Here is a 20,369-nt window from a genome sequence, read left to right on the forward strand (position 1 = left end):
TGGAAGACACGGCCATTTGCTTGAGACGGGAGGCTTTAGCCATAAGGGAGACAGTAGTGGATGCCCTTGGAGAGTTGGTGTAGAAGAGGAAACCATGGTTGCCTTGGCCACCATGGGATGAGAATGATGCATTTTGTTTTCTCTTGTAAAATCTTGCTCATGACCCTGGTTAATAGCAGGAAAGGGGGAAACAGGTAAAAATATTGGTCCTTCCACGGCATTTGGAAGGCATTCTCAAGATACCTTTTCCCTAGACCTGCTCTTGAGCAGTATTTCTTGCACTTCTTGTTGGTTGCAGTAGCAAAGAGGTCTATCGGGGGGGGGGGTCCCCCATTGTTGGAATATATTGTTTAGAATTCATTGGTTGACTTCCCACTCGTGTTGTTGAAGAGGATTTGTTTTACTGCTCAAGTCATCAGCGATAGGGGTGTGCACGGAACTGCGGAGCTGCGGTCCAGCACTGGCGTGGGGGGTTCCTTTAAGGGTGGGGTAGGGTTTACTTACCCATCCCGCTGCTTTCCCCACTCCAGCGCGCATATTCTCTTTAGTAATTGGGGCAGCAGAATACCTCCCTGCTGCCCCTTCCCCTGCTTGACTGCTTGACTTCACGTCTCTGCGACATGCGCGCGCGGCCACAAATACGCACGTCGCGGAGACGTGAAACGCACGCGCAAAAGGCTTTTTGCAGCCTTTTGCAGTCAAGCGAGGGAAGGGGCGGCAGGGAGGTATCCTGCCGCCCCAATTACTAAAGAGAATACATGCGCAGGAAGGGTGGGGAAAGCGGCGGGAGGGGTAAGTAAACCCTCCCCCGCCTTTAAAGGAGTCCCCCACCCCAATCCCTCCAAACCGCCCATGTCTGGACCGGTCCGGAGGCCAGTAGAAGGGCCTCTGGACTGGTCTGGGCACATCATTAATCAGTGAGAGAGTTGTCATAGGAACATAGGAAGCTGCCATATACTGAGTCAGACCACTGGTCTATCTAGCTCAGTATTGTCTTCACAGACTGGCAGCGGCTTCCCCAAGGTTGCAGGCGGGAATCTCTCTCAGTCCTATCTTGGAGAAGCCAGAGAGGGAACTTGAAACCTTCTGCTCTTCCCAGATTGACTCCATCCCCTGAGGGGAATATCTTGTAGTGCTCACACTTCAAGTCTCCCATTCAGATGCAACCAGGGCAGACCCTGCTTAGTCATGCTTGCTACCACAAGACCAGCTCTCTTCCCTATCTCCCTCAGTCCTATGCCCTTTATGTGGAGAGCTATGGGGAAAACTTTGTGCTGGATGTTCCAGTCCCAAAACCAAATAGCCAAATTGCACAGGGACCTGGATACTGTCCTGCCTTGTTGATTGATATAGGCAACTGTGGCTGGATTGTCTAGTAATACTTGAACCACACAGTTTCTTATCATGAGTAAAAAAGAATATAGCAAGAAGTTCCAGGAAGCTGATATGGAGAGTTGACTGTTGGGAATTCTACAGGCCCTGAAGATTCAGGCAGTGAGCCCCTCAACCTCTGAAAAAGGTATCTGTCATTACCATGACAGTAAGAGTCAGAGACTGTCAAAAGGCATGTGGATAAAGGTGATCCGGTTGACACAGTATACTTGGGACTTCCAAAAAGCCTTTGACAAAGTTCCCCACCAAAGGCTCAAGTAAACATAGCAGTCATGGGAAAAGGTTCATGTGTGGATTGGTAACTGGTTGAAGGATAGGAAACAGAGGGTAGGAATTAATGAACAGTTTTCACAATGGAAGCAAGTAAGAAGTGGAGTCCCACAGGGATCTTTACTGGGACCAGTGCTCTTTAACTTGTTCATAAATTATCTAGAAGTTGGGGTAAGCAGTAAAGTGGCCAAAGTTGCAGATGACATGAAACTATTTTGGGTAGTGAAATCCAAAACAGATTGTGAGAAGTTTAAAAAGGATCTCTCCAAACTGGGTGAATGGGTGACAAAATGGCAAATGCATTCACAGTGTAAGCAAGTGTAAAGTGATGCATACTGGGGCAAACAATCTCAACTTCACATATATGCCGATGGGGTCTGAGCTGTCAGTGACTAACTAGGAAAGAGATCTTGGGGTCATGGTGAACAGCTTGTTGAAAGTGTTGACTCAGTGTGAAAAAGGCCAATTCCATACTAGGGATCATTAGGAAGGGGATTGAAAATAAACATGCTAATATTATAGTGCCCTTATACAAATCTATGCTGTGGCCACATCTGGAGTACTGCATGCAGTTCTCGCCACTGTATCTTGTGGACATTGTAGAACTTGAAAAGGTGCAGAAGAAGGCAACCAAGGTGATCAGGGGTCTGGTGCATCTTCCTTATGAGGCAAGGCTACAGTATCTGGGGCTTGGAAAAGAGGTGACTACTGGGAGACATGAGAGAGGTGTATGAAATTATACATGGAGTAGGGGGAGTGGATTAAGAGACATTTTTCTCCCTCTCTCAGAACGAGGTGGTCATCCCATGAAACTGAAGGCTGGGAATTTTAGGACTGACAAAAGGAAGTACTTTTTCCACACAGCACATAGTTAATCTATGGAATTCTCTGCCACAAGAGATGGTGACAGCCACCAGTCTGGATGGCTTTAAAAGGGGCTTAGACAAATTCATGGAGGACAGGTCTATCAATGGCTACTAGTCCGGTGTCTATAGGCCACCTCCAGCCTCAGAGGCACGATGCCTCTGAATACCAGTTTCAGGGAGCAAAAGCAAGAGAGAGGGCATGCCCTTGCCTCTGGGCTTCCCAGAAGCATTTGGTGGGCCACTGTGTGAAACAGGATGCTTGACTAGATATCCCTTGGGCCTGATCCAGCCTGGCTGTTCTTATATTCTTATGTTCTAAGAGACTGGAAGGAATTCAAAGAGATTCTCCTTTGAAGTCCACCATTGGTGCCTTTAATACTGGTTGAGGGATAATCAGACATAAGTGCTGACTGTCCACATTGGGTTTGAATACCGACAGAAACCACATTTGAATTGACCTTAGCCTGGTTGTACAGGATGCCATTAAACCGAAGAGTCTTTGTATTGTTTTTGCTCAGTCCTGGATCAGCCCTGAAAATAGATCCAGTTTACAATTAAGCTTGTCTTTCCTCTGGGAGAAAGGCTCTATTCAAGTTTGTATTGAGGAGGCTTCATAGGAACGTAGGAAGCTGCCATATAGTGAGTCAGACCATTGGTCTATCTAGCTCAGTATTCACAGACTGGCAGTAGCTTCTCAAGGTTGACGGCAGGAATCTCTCTCAGCCCTATCAGAACCTTCTGCTCTTCCCAGAATGGTTCCATCCCCTGAGGGGAATATCTTACAGTGCTCACACTTCTAGTCTCCCATTCATACACAACCATGGCAGACCCTACTTAGCTAAGGGGACAAGTCATGCTTGCTACCACAAGACCAGCTCTCCTATGCAGGAAATACACTCTTGGAGTTGGAGAATGGAGTTTTTCAAGTTGACCTGGATACCAAGATCTTGGAGATGTATCAAAATGTACTGGACGTTGTAGGTTAGGGAGTCTTTCATTGTGGAAATCAATAGCCAGGTATGGAAAGATGGAAATATCTTGTGTTCTCAGATGGGCAATGACAGTATTCATGCACTTCGTGAAAACACAAGGTGTGGTGGTGAGACCAAAGATGAGAACAGTATATTGATAAGCCAGTTGTCCCAAAATAAAGCACAGAAACTTTCTGTGTTTGGGGCAAATTCCTATGTAAAAGTAAGCGACTTTCAAGTCTAAAGTCACCAGCCATTATTCTTGTGCTAATAGAGGGAGGATGCCTTGTAAAGTGACCATTTGGAATTTCTTTGGATGGATGAATTTGTTGAGCCAGCGCAAGTCTAGGATTGCACAGAGGCTGCCATCTCTTTTGGGAACTTGGAATAACTTGGAGTAGAATCCCTTTCTTTGTTCTTTTAGAGAGCCTAGTTCTATTGCTCCTTTCTGTAAGAGAACTTTCACTTCATTTCTTAAAGTAGGAGTTGCATGGGTGTATTTTGTCACTTTGCCTGATAGTGGTGAATTTGATTGTGTATCCGGTGGAGATTATATTCAACACCCAAGCATCAGATGTTATGCAATGCCAAGACAGAGAGAAAGGTGCAGGTCTGATGGAAGAAGGGTCTGCAGAAATAAGTGATCGGAAGGGTATGTGAGCACACGTTTCAAAGATGCTATTTTGATGTCAAAGATGCCATTTTGACTGGCCCTGGTTTTTAGACTTCTGTTTCTGTTTTTGTCTATAGGAATGTTTGGGGTTGTACTGGGAGAGCCTTCTGTAGTCCTTGCAGTCTGACTTCTTGCATTGGAATGTTTGTTTCCTGTATTTTCTGAACCATTGAGAATAAGATTGTGGCACAACAGAAGATGTAAAAGTCTTAGCTGTGTACTTCAGTTTTTTTCATCTTCTCCTTGGTATCATCTGTTTAGGAGTTGAAAAGGCCGTCACAATAGAATGAGAGGTTTTCTACAATTTAAGACTTGTAGACTGTAGCCAAGCATGGAATCAGAGAGATATGGGCTCCCACTAGCAACCATGATTCCATTTCAGTTAGATGTTCAACTGTGCTCAGATACTCTTGCGTTATGTCTGCTGACTTGGAGAATACCCTAAACCTAGATTTCAGAGTTTTGGGGGCGTTGTTGAGGTCTTCGTTAAAGTTTTCCCATTTGGAGTAATAATTCACCACACAGGCCATGTAATTAGCAATTCTGATGGAGATATATCTGTGATATATTATCTTATACTAGTATTTTTAAGCCCGTTTAAATAACGGGCTCTAGTGGGGGGGGGGGTGCTGCTCTTGTGTATTTTGTATTGTGTATTAACCGAAAAGAGGTAGCTGTTGGCACTGGGTTGTTTCTGGGAGTGTTTTGGGAGGGGGCCTCATACCTTCTGCCCTTCCGCGCAGCAAGCCATGGCTCTCTCTGCCCCAAGGTTTTATAGGATCACAGCAGCATTAGCGTCACAGTCACACCCGTTTCTCATGTGTATGAAGTAGTTTCTCGTTATACCCGGTGGAGGTAGCAGGGGGACTCATAGGACGTCTGCAAGTGCATTTATGAAGTACAACCGGGTCTTTTTTGTTTCCTTTATTCCTTCTCTTTGTCGTGATCTTTGGCCGGGCGGAGAGTTCCGCCGTAAAGAGTGCCGCCACCGCTGGCCGTGGTGGGTTCCCTCTCTCCCCGAGTGAGGCCGCCGCCACCAGTGGGCCCAGCCTGCCACGGCCGCCGCCAGCAAGCCAGACCCAGTCCTCTCCCCGCCGCCCCCGCCATTGGCCCCAGTCGCCCTGCAGCAGCCACCGCTGCCAGCGGGCCAGTCTCCCCGCTGGCGGCCGCCAGTGGGCTCAGTTCCTCCGCTGCCAGCGGGCCCAGTCTTGTGGCCGCTCAGCCATAGCCACCGCCTCCTTCCCCGCCGCCTGGCTTCGGCGGTGGCCAGGCTGGACCCGCCGCCTCTGCCCTCCCCAATCCCAGCTTCTCCCTCCCCGTACTTCCTTCTTGGCCCGCTGCTCTTTCTAACATGGCTGCCCGTGTCTGCGCGGCCGTATCTTTCTTGGCCGTTCTGGGCATGCGTGGAGCGCATGCCCAGAACGGCCAAGAAAGACACGGGCCGAAGAAAGACACGGGATCACGCTCAAGCTTTTTATTATAGAGGATACTTGCCTCTTTTAGTCTTTGTGATGAGTTTAGTCCATGAGCCAGACCCACAGATTTTGACAAACAGTACTATTTCAGGATAAATGCTCATAGTGATTTTTGGCAATGCCTACCCCCACTAGAAATGGAAAATGGGTGATAGCTTTGTTGAACTTACATCTTTGCGTGTGTTATCACTCCTTTATTCCAACTCCCAAACATTTATGATAAAATTTGCACAGAGAAAGGGGTTAGGGTAACAATGAACAAATTGTTATATTCTCTGCCAGTGTAGGAGGCCACCCAGCATGCGTTACGCCCCCTACCTGCTCCAGATACCACAGACCTATTCATTCTGCCTTCCAGATAGCTAATCTCTAGTAATTAGAAGGAAAGGAGGCACTTGTACAAGATATATATATATATTTACTTTTGACCCATGTTATTTGCCCAATTTGAAATCAAGACCAATGATTCATATATTTTTCTTATATACTGCAGGGAAAGAACACAAATTATTACCTCCATTTTCTGATTTTTCTGAAACACCAGATAGTTTCCAAAAAGCTTTCATTTGTTCTGCATTCCTGTAAGAAAAAAAAGTCTTGTTACTCTTCAGATAACCGCAGTCCACCAAAAATATCGTTACACTAAATGCGCTCTTCCTGGTGACCTTCAAGTAACTAAAACCTGTTAAGTAATAAGAAGCTGGATACTTAAATAGGAGGTATTGGGAACAACGAAAACCCACGCTCAACTGCTTCTGTAGAAAATAAGCAGTCAAAAAAGCCTGAAAGAGAGTGGGCAAGAAATACATTGGATTATTATTAGGCAACTGGGCTCTTCCTTAAAGATTCATGGTTTCTAACTCAATCCTGCCGTCCTTCAGTGTGAAGACACAGGATAAAATTCTGATACAGAAAATACAAAGAAGAATGCACTACAACTAGGGTTGAATCAAAAGGTTGCATGAATATATATGGTCAGAAGTCCATCTAAGTCCAGGGCTGCTCAACTTTGGGCCTCCAGCTGAGTGCATTTTTGAATGACAGTTCTCACAGTCCCCAGCCACAGTGACCAATAGTCAGGGATTATGATAACCACAATCCAATATCTGAAGGAGGGTCAAAGTTGAGCAGACCTGATCTAGACTATGGACTGGAGCCTTGGGAGCTCATTCTGTCCCCTGGTGTCTTCCAATCTAACCCTTCATCCAAAGAATTCCAATCTAGCCCTCCCATTATTATTAATTTCAGCCAGGGGCAGAGCCACCATTGGGCCAACAGGTTCAAAGAACCCAGGCCGCTGACCAATCAGGGGCCGTGAGACCCCCCCGCGTCTGATGCGGGGGTGGTAGTTTAGCTCCCGAGCGGGGGCTGTGCGGCCCCTTCGGGAGCTAAACTAAGTCTGGCGCTGCGTTGCAGCACCAGCCAGGAGCGGCTCTTCCCTGCAGGAAAGAGCCGCTCCCGGGCTGCGCTGTGAAGGCAGTGCCAGCCTTCGTTTAACTGCCGAAGGGGCCACGCGGCTCCTTTAGCAGTTAAACTGTAACTCCGAGTCCCGAACAGAGCCTCAAGGCTCTGTTCGGGAGCCAGACCACGCCCCCCGCATCTGACATCAGACGCAGGGGTGTGGCTAGCATCTGACGTCAGATGCGGGGGTGGGGCTAGCGGGGGCACCCACTGCGGCCACACACGGGCCACCGGCAGGCTGGCTATGCCCCTGATTTCAGCTCCTTTCTCCCCCACAAGCCAGGACTCCTACAAGGGCTCTTCTTCAACTATCTTCCCAATATAACAGCCACAGAAGCTCTGTCAGACGTCTTCCCTCCTACATCTGCTGCTGACTCTTGGGCCAAACTTCAGCATGATAGGAGAAGTTCCATGTGTTTAAATATACAGAACTGCCCCAATATAAAAGAAAGAAGCAAGGATCCAGTTTTAAAAGCAAATGGGGTGTGCAGGTGAGAAGTACAGAATCCTCCCCATACCTGGTTGCTTCTTTCCTCAAGAGCTTTTCTGTACTCAGTAGGTAGAAAAGTGCTTTGAGGAAAGGGCTGCAGGGATATTAATGGAAAGTAGGATGGAGAATTCTGCCATGTTTGATTTTAAAACCAGATTTAATCCCCCTTTTTTCTACACAATTGGGACATTTCCAAAACACATAGAACTTCCACAATCACATCTAGTTTGTCTTGAGCAAGTGGGTAAAACCAAAAGTAGTTATAATAGAGATACAGGGTCACTGTTGATTTCCTATATATTTTTGTCCTGAGTGCATTCAATAATCTTGGATTGATTTTAAATTTTTATTGAATTTTAAAGTTATTTTACTTACAAAAAAAGATACTGCACAGAGCAAGGAAACCATTCAATCCCTTCCCAGAAGCTCTGCAGTCTGGATAAATCCATTGGTTTAATGCAGAATTGTACTGTACCCAAAACTCGGTCTTACTTTATTACTTTTAAATTATCTTTCGGGAGGCATACAAAAGAAATTCATAAAAGTAGCACAGAATATTAGAACCAAGACATTAAGAACAGCACATTACTAAAGTTAGAATTTCATTTCATAAAAGGTTTTAAGAAGAGATGTTTGAACAAGCAGCAGCAGCATGCAAGAATAAATTATAAACACTGTAGCAGAAATAAAATTTACCATTTTGCTGGGGGAAGTGATTGCATGTTCATCACACCTCCATCAACTGGTACCATGACCTGTATATTAGACAGTATGCTTGGCACTGCCATAGAAGCTGGGTTGTATTTGTAATCAACTCTTACATCAGTAGTGCTAGCATTGCACTTCCAGTATGTGGCAAGATTCAGTGGTGTTGATTGAATGCCATTTGAAGATACCTTTAAAAATAAATGATGACTTTCAGATCCAATCCTGGAAACACTGTAGGAGTTCCATAGCTTAATTTTCATCACAAGTGCCTTGGGCTCTAAAAAAAATCACTCCTGTTTGAACTAATTTTACAAAATAAATATGATGCTAGAAAACATTTCTCCCTATAAGTTATAGTCTTCAGTAAGAAATGATGTAAAGAAAGAAAAAATATAGTGAATCATGTCGGTATGATCTACATAAAGAGAACTGGCACTGGTTGTGAACAGATCACTCAAATGGTGCTTTAAATTTTGAGAAAGAACATCGAGAACACATTAGCACAGATACCCGGCTGCTAAACACCATGAGCTAAAGAAGAAGAAGAAGAAGAAGAAGAAGAAGAAGAACAACAACAACAACAACAACAACAAGTGACTGCAAACAATCAGTTGAGTTTGTATACTATGGGGTTGTTTTTTTACAAAAATACTTTAAAAAACAAGTTATCCCCAAACGATTTGATTTATAAACTGAAAGCTATTCACATTGAACACTTAGTGGAGCTTTATTCTCCACTAAGTACCATTACAATTTTGTGCCTAGTACTACACAGTAACATTCTTAGTCAGATATTGTACTCAAAACATATAGGATTTAACAGTTAACTCCTAGGGATGTGCACGAACCAGTTCGGAGGCCATGTTAGAGGCCTCTGAACCTGTTTGGAACCGGACCGGTCTGGCGGTCAGGCACTGAGGGGGGGTCTACCTTTAAGGGTGGGGGGGTAGAACTTAGCCCTCCTGCCGCTCTTCCCCCTCTGGCGCTGCATTTAAGATCAATGTTTTGGGGGCGGAAGTGTTCCTCCCTGCCGCCCTTGCCCCCGTCGTTGCCCAGAAGTCCAGTATATACGAATACGCATGCGCCCGTCGCGGCATGCGCCCGTCGTGGCGCGCGCCTGTTGCTGCCGTGTGCGCGTCGCGACAGGCGCATGCGTACTCGTATATACTGGACTTTCTGGCAACGACGGGGGCAGGGGCGGCAGGGAGGAACGCTGCCGCCCCCCCAATGATCTTAAATGCAGCGCCGGAGGGGGAAGAGCGGCGGGAGGGGTAAGTACTACCCCCCCGCCCTTAAAGGTAGACCCCCCTCAGTGCCGGACCGCGCTGCGGCAGTTCCGTGCACACCACTATTAACTCCTGCTAACTGAGCAAAGAGGCGCTTTTTAAAGTGGCAATTATCTTATATTTAGCAGGGGAAGAGCAGCTGGCCCTATCCAATCCCAACACAGCATCCCTCCAGTGGCTGTTTCTGGTGTCAACCTTGTGCTTCTTTTCAGATTGTGAGCCCTTTGGGGATAGGGGACCATCTTCTTTATGTATTGCTTATTTTTCTATATAAACCGCTTTGAGAACTTTGGTTGAAGAGCGGTATATAAATATTAGTTGTCACAGTATTGCTAAAAAACAGTGCCTACACTACTATAAAATATATCATTTCATATGATAAGTTAAGTCATAAATTATATTTGTTATTAGTTTCTATAAAGTCTAAGTAGGGTTAATTCATCCTGATTTATTTTTTTTTACACCATGGGCCCACCTGGTCAAATAAGGCAACATAGATCGTTACAGCCAAGAGCAGGGGTGTTTATTTTTCAAAGAAGAACACTAAAAATGACATTCCAGAACATTTATATAAATGTCACTAGGATGGCTATATTTCAGCCAGGCATACAAAAAGGACAAATTAGTGAGGCATAAGGATTACTCAATAATATTCCCTTTCTTCTCCAAAGGAAAATGTATTATTATTATTACATTTATATTCCGCTCTTCCTCCAAGGAGCCCAGTGTGGTGTACTACATACTTGAGTTTCTCTTTCACAACAACCCTGTGAAGTAGGTTAGGCTGAGAGAGAAGTGATTGGCCCAGAGTCACCCAGCTAGTTTCATCGCTGAATGGGGATTTGAACTCGGGTCTCCCCGGTCCTAGTCCAGCACTCTAACCATTACCCTACGCTGGCTCCCTTATACCTTAGAGATACTAAAATTCTTCTTCAGCTCCTGCTTTGAAAAAACAAGAAATTATTACCTGATACTTTAGAACATCTACATTATAGTAAGAGGCAGAAGGATTCTGTTCTGATAGTTTCTTGAGGTAGACTGTGACAGCTTGCATGTTCATCCAAAAATCCCTTGTATTCAGATCACTTTGTGATGTATCACTGTGTACAAAAGGTGGGAGTGAAACAGGCCTTAGTTTCTCTTACATTTGGGAAGTTTATGCAAAACTAGGAACAGCACAAGTCCTTGCCATCTCCTTGGAATATTAGTGGGATAGTGGGTTGGATCCAAAGGTGTGTTTCTGCACGTGGAAGCAATCTTCCACTCATGGAAGAGCTATTAACATATTACTGAACCATGTGAACTCATTTTTAAAGCATTTACAGAACAGCAAAAGTGGCTGATTTGTTCTGATCAAGGTTCTTTGGATCCAACCCATTGACTTCTCTTGATAACTTCTGGAGTCCCAATCAGTTTTTAAATATATAGATTTTGGAGGGCAAACACAATATCAAAGATAACTAGCAAAACTATCAATAGTTTTGAAACAAGTTTAAAGAGCTGGTATAATATAATGGCTAAGAGTCTCAACTATAATTATAATATAGTTATAGGGCTATAATATAAAACCCTAAACAGCTTAGGCCCTGTGTATTTAAGAGAACATCATCTTTGCCATGAGCCCCTCCACCTATTGAGATCATTCAGAGAGGGTTGTCTGCAGTTGCTACCAGCTTGTCTGGTGGGTACACAGGGTCAGGCCTTCTCTGTAGCTGCCCCAAGACTCTGGAATGCACTCCTTGATGAAATACAGGTGAACTCGGAAAATTAGAATACTGTGCAAAAGTCCATTAATTTCAGTAATGCAAATTAAAAGGTGAAACTGATATATGAGACAGACGCATTACATGCAAAGCGAGATAAGTCAAGCCTTAATCCTCTCTAATAAAACGCTTGGTGTCCGTCCGTGGACGGACACCAAGCGTGCATTCGTGCCTGGCCTGTTCTGGGCATGCCCAGAACAGGGCAAGGGAGGCACGAACGGCAGGACCCGGCGGCCATGTTGGGGCCGGGAGAAGGAGAAGTGGCCGCCACCTACGCCAGGAGGAGAGTGCGGGAGAGGCGGCGGCGCAGCCGTGGCCACGGCCAGAGGTGGCGGTGGCCGCGGCGGGGCAACTGGCGGCGGGAGTGTGGGTGAGGCGGCGGCGGGGCCAGAAGCGGCCGCCGCAAATAAAGGAGAGAGGCGCCGGGGGAAGAGGCGCCGGGGAAGCTGGCTGAGGTGGTGGTGGAGCCGCCGCCGAGGCCTGGCGCCGCCAGTAAAGCCGGGCGGGGGGGGAACCGTGGGGCCCGATCCCACCATTCCCGTCCCCCCGCCAAATTACTAAGGGCCAAATTGGCCCTGAAAAATGCCGCCACCGAACCGCCCTCCCAGCTGCCCGATCCCACCATTTGTACAGGAAAGAGGAGCTCGCCAGCAGAGCTCCTCTTTCTGCAAAGGCTCTTCTCAAACTGGCGCTTTGAGCGGAAAGGGCGTCCTTTCCGCTCAAAGCGCCAGTTTGAGAAGAGCCTTTGCAGAAAGAGGAGCTCTGCTGGCGAGCTCCTCTTTCCTGTACAAATGGTGGGATCGGGCAGCTGGGAGGGCGGTTCGGCGGCGGGGGCCGAAAGCATTACTAGCGCCTGTTTTTCAACGGGCTAAAATTCACTTGTTTGTTATAATTGTGATGATCATGGCGTACAGCTCATGAAAACCCCAAATCCACAATCTCAGAAAATTAGAATATTACATGGAACCAAGAAGACAAGGATTGAAGAATAGAACAATATCGGACCTCTGAAAAGTATACAGTGTACTGTGCTTGATTGGCCAGCAAACTCGCCTGACCTGACCCCATAGAGAATCTATGGGGCACTGCCAAGAGAAGGAAGAGAGACATGAGACCAAACAATGCAGAATTGCTGAAGGCCGCTAATGAAGCATCCTGGTCTTCCATAATACCTCATCAGTGACACAGGCTGATAGCATCCATGCCACGCCACATTGAGGCAGTAATTGCTGCAAAAGGGGCCCAAACCAAGTACTGAATACATATGCATGCTTATACTTTTCAGAGGTCCAATATTGTTCTATTCTTCAATCCTTGTCTTCTTGGTTCCATGTAATATTCTAATTTTCTGAGATTGTGGATTTGGGGTTTTCATGAGCTGTACACCATGATCATCACAATTATAACAAATTAAGGCTTGACTTATCTCGCTTTGCATGTAATGCGTCTGTCTCATATATCAGTTTCACCTTTTAATTTGCATTACTGAAATTAATGGACTTTTGCATGATATTCTAATTTTCCGAGTTTCACCTGTAAGATCCCCCCGCTTACAACTTTTAAGAAGTCTCTAAAGACTTATTTCTTTCACCCAAGCTTTAAAAATCACTTGATTGTGTTTTTAAATTGTTTCAAAGTTTTCCATTTTTATCTGTTTTACATTGTTGTAAACTGCCCAGAGACGGAACTTCAGGGCGGTCTACAAATTTGAAAAACAAACATTTTAAATCTTGCCATTGCCATGAACTAGACATGCCACTCTCCTCTGCCTCAGGCCCTCCTTTTGCAATATGGGTTAATTCTGATCTATTTCACACATTGTAAGGATTACCACAATAAAGTGTATAAGAAGCACTTATACACAGTACTCATAAAAAATCATAGGACTGTCTGATTGCTTCAGGGTTTCAGTGGTTGTTGGCACCCATAGGTGCTCCACAATAAGGTATAATGGCCTGGTTCGAGTCCCATTATACCCTATGAGAAAAATAAATAATAATTTTCAAAAATTCATAAAAAATCGTACAAGTGTCTGATTGCTTTGGGGTTTGGGTGGCAGGTACCTCTGGGTGCCAGCTACCATCCTACCAATTTTTGGATATCCGAACCGGTTCGAATCGAACCACCCCCTGGTTCGGTTCAAATTCAAACCTGCAGCTTGAACCTGATGGCTGGTTCGGTTTGAATTCAAACCTTCGAACCACCCTGGTTCAAATTCTAACTGGTTCGAATTCGAACCGGTTCGCACATCCCTACTGGCTGGAAGGGAAGGCGAAAGGAAGCCCAAATTCTAGCAGAGCTACTTCAGATAAGCCTGGGAGTTATTGATTAATCTCAAGCTAACAAATGCCTGCCCCTGAACAACAGCACAGAACTAATACAAGTGATACAAATTCAATTTTCCGGTTTCATATAGAAAATGTGATGTCTGAATAATTCTCTACAGCTTGTATTTCAAAGATATATCAGAATCACTCCTCCAAAGAATATGCACCATATGTTCTAGAAAAGTATATGAAAACACAAACGCACACACACAGCCACCCCACCACCTGCTTGCTTTGGGAAAAGCTGAGTTAGGTTTGCTAAGTTGCTTCTATGAAATCTCCCAGAAGGAAACCAACTTCTGCATACTATAAACCAGCCAGCAAACCAAACTAGCTATGAGGGGTTGCTACCAAATAGTTAAGGTGGTGGGAAGTCACCTCTGTCACTCAGGAAAAGCATTACTATGCTCCTTAACTATAAACACTTGTACAATATGTAGCAGCAAACTAGGTGCCGGCATGGGCAAAGTTGAATGGGGAGCGGGGAGGAATCCAGAGGTTGGTTCACCAGCCACAAATAAAATACAATGTTGACCAATCTCTCAACTCCAAAATATGCCCTATGAAATGAAGACTATCACACTTTGCAGCCTGTGAGGCAATCTGCCTTCTGAATCTATGTTACCATGAAGCAACCAGAATGTGTTGTGACAATGTGGAGACAATCAGCATTGTGGCAGCTATTCACAAGATGAGCCACACAGCACACGCAGTATGAAGTGGAGCTGGAGGCAGTTCACTAAATAAACAGGTTACAAGAGAGAAGTTGTATAGTTCACATAAGAATCCCTACATTCCCCCTTCCATATAACTATTGCTTATGTTAGGGGGGTCATACCCCTCCTTCCTAACAGAAGTCCGAACCAACATGTGAGTACCTTGAGAGTGCTGCATATCAACTAGTTTTTAATAACTTTTAATTGGGTTATAATTATGCAAAGTGCATTTACTGGTCTCCAAGAGATTTCTCCTTTCAAATATACTAGTGTGACAAATGTTTAAAATCGGGCTATTCATGTTCACAGGGTGAGAGAGTTTGTTTATATATAAGGTAGTTCTGCAACAAAGAACAATTACAAATAAGATGGTTTGCTATTAGATAAAAAAATACAAAACCTGTATACAAGTTGTGCATTTGGAAGAATCTGCTCTAGTTTGCTTGTGTTTTTTACCCTGAAGCACAGCACAGGTGGACATGGATTGCTGGTGAAGACTTTAATAATCCCACTTGGGAATGAGACTGTCATATCACCAGTGATCTTCACAATGCATCTAAAAAAAGATGTAAAAATATAAACATTACTTTGCAAATAAGTTACTGGATACATGTGACATTCAACAAAATATGTAACTGGATTCAGAACATATTGTAATTAAAAACAAATATTAGATGGTTTGCAATTTTATTTATTTAATTTATTTATTTTTATATTTCTATACTGCCTTTCGTTAATTGACTAAATCCATTCATTACAATACGATTTTAAAATTAAGCAAGATTGTAACAGAAAACCCTAAATGGTCTGGGTTGTAACTAACTCAGGGAATGCATTCTTCCTAATGATTACCCCCAAGATGTAAGATTAGTCAGTGAAGCCTTGCTTTAGATACCACATGTTATAGGTGGTAGACTGGTCAGCAACTGGAGTGCAAATAATGAAAAGCTTGCTAGACCTACTCTGTGTTGGTGAACGTGGCAAATATATTGTAGTTTCCTGGCTCAATTGTTTATGCACAATGCTGGCCAGCAGAGCTGTTTTGGGCAGTGAGGGCCTATTATATATTGGCCTTGAGGAGCAGGTAGAACCCTTGGCAGTCCACTGTGACCAATCTGCATTACATTGTGCAGATAAGATCACTGGGATACATTTTCATAGAAATTATTTTGAACAAGTCTACTGATTACCACCAGTGTGATGTCTGGTTCTAGTATTATGGATATCTTTCAGGCTTTTCAGACTGAAGATGTGGACAAAGTAAGTGTGAGGTCAACTACCTGTGCTCTTGAGCCTTGCCCCTCCTGGCAAATAGAAGCAGCACTTGTCTATCTCATTTGACTCAATTCAGAAACAGGGAAATCCTTTATATTTCTTAAGGTCAAGCCTTTGGAAGTTAGACTTTAAAACAGCTTTTTATTTGTTCTTGTATAATGACAGCCGTTAAGTTTTTATGCTTTAACATGTCAATCACTTCGAGAACAGTAAAGTAGAAAACTAGTATATAAATGCACAAAATGCATGTCATTGTGCCTGCTTCTACAACATCCTTGCTGTGCCTGTCTGTAGGTTTTTTAGTTTCAGTTGCTCAAAATTCTACATATTAATTTACAAAACTGAAGCAGAATGGCCTACAGAATGCAAGCACAACGACATGCATGGGAACTTGAGGCACAATATACAATTTATATTTTTATCATGAAGCTATTTTTACAAACATACTACACTCATCTGAAGTTTCATCTTCTTCCCCAAAAGAAACCATAACCTGGAAGTTTTTCACACAGGGCTTTTAAAGCTCTTTAGTTTGCATCTCCTCCACAATGAAGGGTGTGTATTCGCATATCAGGTAGATTTACCCCGAAGTCCCTGCGATCTATTGGGGAGCACTTCACACACAATTCGGGTTTTTCACTGCACATTAGAGTGCAGCCTGATTTATATCCGGGGTAAAAATATCCACTTTTTGTGTTGGGTTTTTGGGGTAACTTTGAGTTTGCAATAAAGTCTCCCAGAAAACTCGTGGTAAAGCATGCTGTGTGGAGAACTCCCTGTTTTTTAAGTGAAGATATAATTTTAAATAAATATAAATATAATTCAAAACAATTAACTAACTTTGTGGGATCTGCTCCTTTAAAGTAGGCATTAACCGACTCAGTAAGAGCCACTGCAACAGGCAATGTATCCTGGTTTCCAAGGCTGACAGGGCTAGGACCACGTGAAACACCTGGAATACAGATTGTTTATGCATTTAATTGCCAATATTTTTTATAAACTTCAAATATAGATTACTTCAGTATAATTTTCACAAGACATTAACTATCAGCTTCAAAACTTATGTAATGCTAAAGAAGACTTATTAAATAATGCCAATTTTAAATTACTACCCTTGAACTGCTGGAATTCAAATATATAATTATGTCAAATCAAAAATATATCTACTGTATACTTATAAGAAAAAGGTATAAACATTAGGCACAACATTTCAATTCAAGTTAGTTATAGTATAGACAAGAAATATCTGAGCTTAAATAAGACCTCTTCAATTAGAATCAGTATCTTGTTAATCTGTGATGAGTGCAAAAATGTTTACATGTTTTAATATATTAAAGAATTTTGATAATGATTTACAGATATACCAACTGTACAAATTAAAATCAAAGGGGATAAATGCTGCAGGCAGATAGGGAAGCTTATCCCCTGCTAACTGAGCAAAGAGAACCTGTTTAAAGTGTTGATTCTCTTTATTTAAAGCAGGGAGAGAGCAATTGGCCCTATCCATCCCCAGCACAGCATCCCTTTAGTGATTGTTGCTGGTGTCTATCTTATGTTTCTCTTTTAGACTGTGAATCCTTTGGGGACAGGGAGTCATTTTATTGATTTATATCTATGCAAACTGCTTTGAGAACGTTTGTTGAAAAGCAGTATATAAATATTTATCGTATTTGTATTGTCGTAAGCTTCATGTGCACATCTGTAGGCAAGATGAGTGAATTGGGGTGCATGCACATGCTGTTTTGTGCTTTACGGATGCAAATGCTTACAAGTATTTATTAGTGTATTTTCCACTCACAAAATCAGGTATACAAACACAATACACGTTACAGAACAAGGTATACACTTTTGGAATGCAGTTAAACAGTTTTCTGTAAGTTATCTCACTAATAATGAAAAAAACCCATATATTCCATTAAATAGATAATTCAGGAATGTTTTCTTTGAAGATGTTACTTTTCCCTGACTTTTTTCAAGAAATACTGTCTCAGCATTATTATTATTGTTGTTGTTGTCTGTATTTACAGATATCTTCCATAATATGCATAGGGAATTCTTGGGAGGATGCCATCTGGTTCTGGAAATTTCTTAATTTTCAGTTTTTCAAGTCAGTTTAAAAAAACCTCTCGTCACCTCAAACTGGCCCAGTTCTTCAGTCTCCAAGCCTGAGAAGCTCAGTTCCGCAGCAGGTCAGTATCCTCCGCCATGAAGACAATGCAAAGAACTCATTCAGCTTCTCTGCAATTTCCTTATCCTGCTTAATATAATCCCTTTCACATCCACATCATCTAATGGTCCACCTGCAAGTTTCCTGCTTCTGATATATTTAAAGACATTTTGCTATTTCCTTTGATACTTCTACTTATATTTCCCTCAAACTCTCTTTTTGCATCCCTTATTGTCTTCTTGCATTTCCATGGTCAGAGTTTATGTTTCTTTCTGTTCTCTTTATTTGGGCAGTACTTCCATTTTCTAAAGGAAGTCTTCCCTTTTATAGCTTCCCAAGTGACTCTACTTGTTAGCCACTCTGGCATCCTCCTGAACTTGGTGGTATCTTTCCTCCTTCTTGGTATACATTCCAACTGAGCTTCTATTATTGTGCTTTTGAATAAGTTCCATGCCTTCTGAAGTGATTTGACCCTCCTGACTTTCCCTTTAAGCTTCCTTTTTACCAGTCCCTTCATTTTTTTTAGAAGTTTCTTCTTCTAAAGTCCAACACATCTGTTTGGACTTCCTTGGTCATCTGTTTGGACTTCCTTGGTCATGCTCCACTTGCAAATACACTGAAGTGGATCACACTATGGTACTAGTTCTACAATTCTGACATCTTCCACTGAGATCATCTGGAGAGGTCCATCTCTGGTTGCCACCAGCTTGTCTGGTGGCCATATGGGGATGGGCCTTCTCTGTTGCTGCCTTGAAACTGTGGAATGGAAATGGTTGCTGCCTTGAAACTGTGGAAATACGAGCCTCCCCATCTCTGACAACTTTTAAAAAGTACTTGAAGACTTATCTCTTCACCCAAGCTTTTTAATCTGACTCTGGTTTTAAATTGTTTTAAGGTTTTTATTTTTCTGTGTTTTAACCTGTTTTAATGTCACTGTAAATTGCCCAGAGACTAAAGTTTGGGGCAGTGTACAAATCTGATAAATAAATAAATAAATATAAATAAATCTTGCAGCAGGACCCAGGCCCCAATCCAGATGAAGCCCTTCTCTGGTTGGTTCTGCAACCACCTGTTCTAAGGAACAGTCATTTAACATGTCTAGAAATTTGGCCTCTGTCAATATCAGAATGTGCATTTGCCCAGTCTATGTGAGGGCAATTTAAGTCACTCATTATTACAGCTCTTTCTCTCTGACACCTCTCCGATTTGCTTCTCCAGCTCCAGGTCACTCTCAGCATTTTGATCTGGAGTGCGATAGCACATCTCTAGTACCACATTTCATTTCATTCCTTGTAATGTCACCCGTAATGATTCTGTGGAGGACTCCTGTCCTCCTAGGTTTTCTAGCTTGTTGGATTCTATCTCTTCTTTAATATGCAGTGCTACTCCACCCCCAATCCTCCCTTCCAAATTCTTTCTGTAGAGTTTGTATCCAGGACTAACCGTGTCCCACTGGTTCTCACCGTTCCACCAGGTTTCTGTTATGCCCACTATATCTATGTTTTCATTAGCAACAAAGCATTCCAGCTCGCCCAACTTGGCTCAGAGGCTTCTAGCACTGGTATATAAACACTTATATGCCAAATTTCTTACCTGGCATTGGTGTATGCCATCTCCCTTACTGTCACTTGACCTTTTTATCCAGCTGTCATGTGTTTCCATCTGCTCTACTTTGAAATGTTTGCACCCTCACACCTTCGGGGATTTTGCTTGCCAAACCAAATACCACCCAGTTCCTGTCAGCAATCCCCCAGGTGTCATTTTAAAAGCTGCTCTGCAAGCTTTTTGATTTTTAAGCACCAGCAGTATGGTTCTATCTTGGTTCAAGTGGAGCCCATCCCTTTTGTATAGGCTTTGCTTGCCCCAAAATGTATCCCAGTGCCTAACAAATCTAAACCCCTACTCCCTGATGTTTTATATTATTAATTTGTTTTGGCTTTAGTTATTGTATACCATTTGCGATAATTTTTTTTTAGTAGAAAAGAACTTTACTATTAAATAAATAAATTGAGGCCTGCTTGTTATCTTGTAAGCTGACTGCAGATGAAAGGAAACTGCCACAAACATGGTTTGCTTAGTGCAGACATACTGCTTAATCATGGTTAATAGGTATAATGTTTAAAATGCAAACTCCAAAACCATGCCTTCATATCCAGCTTTGGAGCCAATCCTTAACCAAGGTTTAAGTAAGCTGACATTTGCTTTATACAAAATACAAGCTGATATTCCCCTTTCCTGAAACTCTCATTGTAAAAATAAAGGCTAACGAACACAGTTACAGTTAGGGACTCAATATTGTACATACTGAGTAGGGGTCTGGTTGTTCAGGTATACAATTCAGGGCAGTATAGCAGTGTTGAAAGCTTGACTGCAACAAAATCCAATTTGCAGTTCAAACTCGGAGAGAAGGGTGTCCAATTGAGATACCACAAGAAGCAGGGCTGCTCCCTCTCTTTTTTTAGTGCAGCCAGGCAATGTCCCACCCATAGAGTTGGCCTTAATGACCAGGGAGCATGGATTGTTTTTTCT

At 43.1% G+C, this 20,369-nt stretch overlaps 1 protein-coding gene across 2 annotated transcripts in view; it reads right to left on the reverse strand.

Moving 5' to 3' along the window:
- Positions 1–20,369, reverse strand: part of FCHO2 (FCH and mu domain containing endocytic adaptor 2) — a 140,675-nt gene that overhangs the window by 5,471 nt on the left and 114,835 nt on the right. For both annotated transcript variants that reach the window (XM_053297568.1, XM_053297569.1), the window contains exons 20-24: positions 16,514–16,625; positions 14,799–14,954; positions 10,560–10,692; positions 8,295–8,494; positions 6,162–6,226 (exon numbers count right to left, since the gene is read on the reverse strand). In XM_053297568.1, the coding sequence (XP_053153543.1) occupies positions 6,162–6,226; positions 8,295–8,494; positions 10,560–10,692; positions 14,799–14,954; positions 16,514–16,625 (666 nt within the window). The remainder of the gene's footprint in view (positions 1–6,161; positions 6,227–8,294; positions 8,495–10,559; positions 10,693–14,798; positions 14,955–16,513; positions 16,626–20,369) is intronic.

This window comes from Hemicordylus capensis, chromosome 2 (assembly GCF_027244095.1).
Source record: "Hemicordylus capensis ecotype Gifberg chromosome 2, rHemCap1.1.pri, whole genome shotgun sequence".
NCBI lineage: Eukaryota > Metazoa > Chordata > Lepidosauria > Squamata > Cordylidae > Hemicordylus > Hemicordylus capensis.